Genomic DNA, 4,538 nt, shown 5'->3' with positions numbered 1-4,538 from the left:
AGTTTTGAGGAAGTATAGCACTTCGTAAAGTGGCCTTTTTTCGACAGCTGTTATAAACTGCCCCATTGCTGCACATCTTTCCTATGCTCTGGCATGATTTTATTTTTGAAGATTTGAGAAGGTTAGACTGTATTTGTCGATTTTTTTGGTTAATTTGGAGCCTTAATATCATTTTGTCTTGTTAACTTTTAGTGCTCTATTGGTCCTATTTCGCCATTTTCTGTCATTGAATAGATAAAGTGTGCTCCTGTTCAATCCTAAATGGATTTTCAGAGGTGCTAGATGATAGATTCTGCTTCTGTTGAGTAGTGAGTCTTGGTAAGTAATTTAAAATCTTCATCGATGATCTGGGTTGTTTCAGAGCTTTCGGCGGCGTTAGTTGAGTACTTGAGAGTCTGTTGTTTTACTTGCGTAGTTATCAAGCCAAACTTTGGATGTATGTCTAATCCTACTAATCATCTTGTTCGGTTTTCGGAAATTAGGAAATGTAGATATTTAGCTGGCCAGCCGTTCAAATGTAAATCAATCCGTAGTAAGCTGAATAAATTGATTGAATAGTGATTGTTGTCAACGTACTTAGCCTTGGTTGGACACTCGTCTAATAATAATGCTCTCGCATCTTTGTCTCTTCAATAATAAATCTGCTGTTCTTTTGTTATTCAATGATGCCGTGCTTCCTGTGTCCACGATGGCACTGAGTGTTGACCCGGTTGTTCTGAGTGATCTTCAACAGACAACAAGTGATCTTCAACAAGTGAATCGTTTCCGACGATGGTTTTGCCCAAAATGGTTGTACCCCATGTACATATGTTCGTTCGTCCAAATATTGGACGGCTAGCTGCGTCATGAGATAACAGTCCTCATGAGATATCAGTTATCAGTCATGAGGTATCAGATATCTAAACTCTGCTAGCTGAACTCAAACAAAAACAATGTAAAGTAAACCAACAAGAAGCTTAATTACATGATGTTATATCACTTAGATGCCTATGAATACGGACACATACGAATTAAATCAACTGTAATCTTTCAACTGTAGACAAAGCTTTTTGCTATAAGAGAGCGCACGTAACATTAGTTTTAGCACCAAGAGATTTGACAGGTTGTTGATTATTTACACTAAATCGCAATATCTTAGGCTGATCATGAATTGTGTAGTATCACAAAAAAAATACTAGTTTAAAAAATTTCCAATAAAGTTTCGGGATGTTTTTGCATGTGGTTCAGTTGAAAAATTGCAAATATTATTTTTTACCACACAAACTGCACATGGTTCCGTCATAACTCGTTTGGTGAGAATTGCTAGCGTCTCAGCTATCTTCTTTTGCAATATATTTCTGAACAAAGGCTAAAAACAACAACTTTTGATAGTAAAAATGGGTTTTGTTTAGTTTTCTGAAATAAAGCTAAAGTAAAAAAAATTACAGGATTCTTTTTACATCTTAAAAAAAAGATCATAACAGTCACGTAACAAATGCAACTTTTTTTAATAGTTACCTCACTTTATTGTAAAGTTTTAAAACCTGAAACCTGAAGATAACTTGTCTGTGTATTGGCTAAAAACATAAAAAAGTTAAACTGCAGGTTTAGACAAATTTTATCAAGATGACAAATCGCTTTAGATTTTTTAGCATGTGAGCAAGATAATCAAGTCTGGTGCAATATGGGAGGAGCCTGTTCAACAAGTGATCTTCAACCAAGTCATTACCAAACACACTGATGCGGCAATCGTAGACATCGGAGCGAACTTAGGCTCTTTTAGGTTCGTTGAAAAAAGTTTCCAAGTTTGTTTACAAATTATCACTTTGCAAAAGAAACGGATATCATCAAGATTCAAATTGCACCAATAAACTGCATTGACTCTTAACTTTTGCAAAACTTCCTATCTTCCAAAGAATTAGTTGCTTAATCAAAAAAGTTTTAAATGGCCCCAAAGTCTGGACACGAATTGACAAAAAATAGCATATGATGTTGCAAAAATTATCAAATCGACTAAAAGGTACAAAGATTGTTTAAAAGACTTAATTTGAAAAAGTTTTATATTTTGAAAGCGATTGTTTTGATTGTTCGCATGAGACACTTTTTTTTTGCGTTTCGCTTATAAAAACTTAAATTCAGCCAGTTAAACAAAAAACTCAAGTCGAGCCTTTTGTGCTATTTACCTTAGTTACAACGGTTGATGCGAATTTGAAAATGCCAAGATTCTGTCAAATCCGACTGAAATTTCCAATATTTGGTTTCTGCGTTCTGCAATTGACAAATTAGGGTCGTTCTAAGCATCTCACTTACACCCGGGAACTTCGCACTAGCCTAGAAGAAATTATGGACCCGTGGTTATTCATGCATTTCTGTAAACAGTCCATTAGTTTCAAAACTATTACTTGAAACTGCTATCGAAATTGTAGGATACTAAAAATTGCTTTCGATATTTTTGAAAAAAAAATCATTCTTACGTTATTTTGTTTTTCTTTCCACCCCAAATTATTTTTACAAAATCAACGTTCAAAAAAATGCTTAACTCTCGATTTTGAAAATTGCGCTCAAACCGCTCAAAATTTGGGCATTTTTGAGCGGTTGAGCATGTTTGCTTTTGAAAAGAAAAATTGCTATGATCGTTTAACTGCCCAATCTTGCTAAGAATTGCTCGCAAAGTCACTCAACCTTTCAAATCTTTTCACAAAATGCTCTAAAGTACTCAAATTTTACCGATTTTTAAAAACTACAAACTAAACCTGCAAGTTTATGCAAGTCAAAATTTGATCAATCAACATCCAGACCAGTGCGAAAAAATTTGGAGCACATGACCTATCGTCCTACTAATTACAATTAGGGAGGAGGTTTTTTTAGCCCATCAGATATGAGCATAGAGCATGCAGGCCGTACGGCCTAAACTTTTCATGTAATTTTAGAGGTAGATTGTTCACTGGGTCCATTTATGGCGGATATGGTTCACATGAGCCAAAAATTTTTGCACTAGAATGAAAACTGCCGTTAATTTAAATAAAATCAAACTGTCAGTTTTTATTCGATTAAATCTGTTAGCCAATACACCTTAACAGTCAGAGTGGCGACTCTATCTCCAAGAAAAAAATATTCGACAACTTTTCATTTTGAACTAAAAATTCGAGCGCATTCTGCATAAAAAAACCGCTCAAACCGTTCAAAACGTACTTCAATAATCTCTTCTCTTTTCAATTTTTTTAACGAGTGATTGATGAAGAGGCTTTTTTCCCACATGCGATAATAATCTGTTATGGTTTTGCAGCATAGTTGCGGCAAAATTAGGTCGACAGACCTTTGCTTTTGATCTGACCATGGACACTTTGAGGTACCTGTCACAATCAGTGCATGTGAACAACTTAGAGGGGCTTCTGCACGTGTACCCGACAGCTGTGATGGAGAAGAGATTCCAGTGCATTGGTCGTCAGTCAAACCCCAACAGTACGCTGAACCCGGGCGGCAACAGCGTCAAATTCATTGAAAACTGCGATGAAGAAGTACGGAAAAACCATCTCTATAAAAAATAATTATTGCATTTTTTCTTCACGTTTTTGCTGCAACTAATTAGGACAGAGGGCTAAATTTTTTAACGCAAGCTAGATGAATTTGTTTAGAAAGACTAAGCCATGTCGAAATTCTAGAAATCTAACTTTGAAGGCGTAGAAAAGTCACTACATCCTTAATAGTTTCATAGGTCTTCTTGACGTGGAAACATCCTCGCAAACAACAGAGGAAATCTGAATCCAAGAACAAAATGAGCCAACAAAAAATTTTTCCAAAGTTGCTGAAACAGCTTTTTTATTGGCTCATTTAGTTCATCCGTGTTTAGTTATATATGGAGTTCTCTGTTATTTTTTTCCCAAAATGTGTGATCTAATTCAATGTTCAGGCATCACCTGTGGCGACGCTGGATGACTTGCTTCCTATTTTTCACAAGATGGGAATAGAAAAAGCGATCATTAAAGCGGACTGCGAGGGGTCCGAACCAGGGGTGGTTTTAGGGGGCCAGAATTTCCTCAGAGAGATATCAGTGCCATTCATTCAGATGGAATGGAACATAGTGAAACAAGATTTGAAAAAGAAGGACGCAAATTACAAACACATGGTCAACTTGGCCCTTCAAGTGATGTCAGATTTGAAATTCGTACCTGTAACTCTGGGTGGAACTCTTGAGAACAGTCTGGAAAGTAAACATTATTCCGAATGGCCTTATGAAATAAATTGGATCAAGAGAGATAGTTAGATATCCAACCTTTTATTCTGTTAATTAATGTTATGCTGGAGGAATATCTTATTGAGGTAATTCACATGTTTAAAATTTTGGGAAAAAACCAAGCCAAAAATTAGGAAAAAGCGATTAAAAAGTAGTTTGAAGACTTTGTCACTGAGTAACAAAGAAATCAATTCTTTCGGCCAAACTCAGTCGAAGCAAAGACAGCTTGGGTTGAGATGGTCGAAACAATTCGATCCTGGGCCGTGATCGAAACATACCAACTTTTGTCGAGTCGTCAAAACATAAATTGCAAATCTCGGCCGCG

At 36.0% G+C, this 4,538-nt stretch overlaps 1 protein-coding gene across 1 annotated transcript; it reads left to right on the top strand.

The window, feature by feature from the left end:
* Positions 1-1,631: 1,631 nt before the first annotated feature.
* LOC134846510 (uncharacterized) lies at positions 1,632-4,317 on the top strand (the record flags this gene model as incomplete). The annotated part of the gene is given in 3 exon segments (XM_063863891.1): positions 1,632-1,762; positions 3,266-3,497; positions 3,890-4,317. Coding segments are annotated over 3 exon segments (717 nt in total), but the record flags the coding sequence as incomplete, so codon positions are not given.
* Between the last annotated feature and the right edge of the window lie 221 nt (positions 4,318-4,538).

This window comes from Symsagittifera roscoffensis, chromosome 5 (genome assembly GCF_963678635.1).
Source record: "Symsagittifera roscoffensis chromosome 5, txSymRosc1.1, whole genome shotgun sequence".
Classification (NCBI taxonomy): Eukaryota; Metazoa; Xenacoelomorpha; order Acoela; family Convolutidae; genus Symsagittifera; species Symsagittifera roscoffensis.
This window is presented reverse-complemented; position numbering and strand designations above follow the sequence as displayed.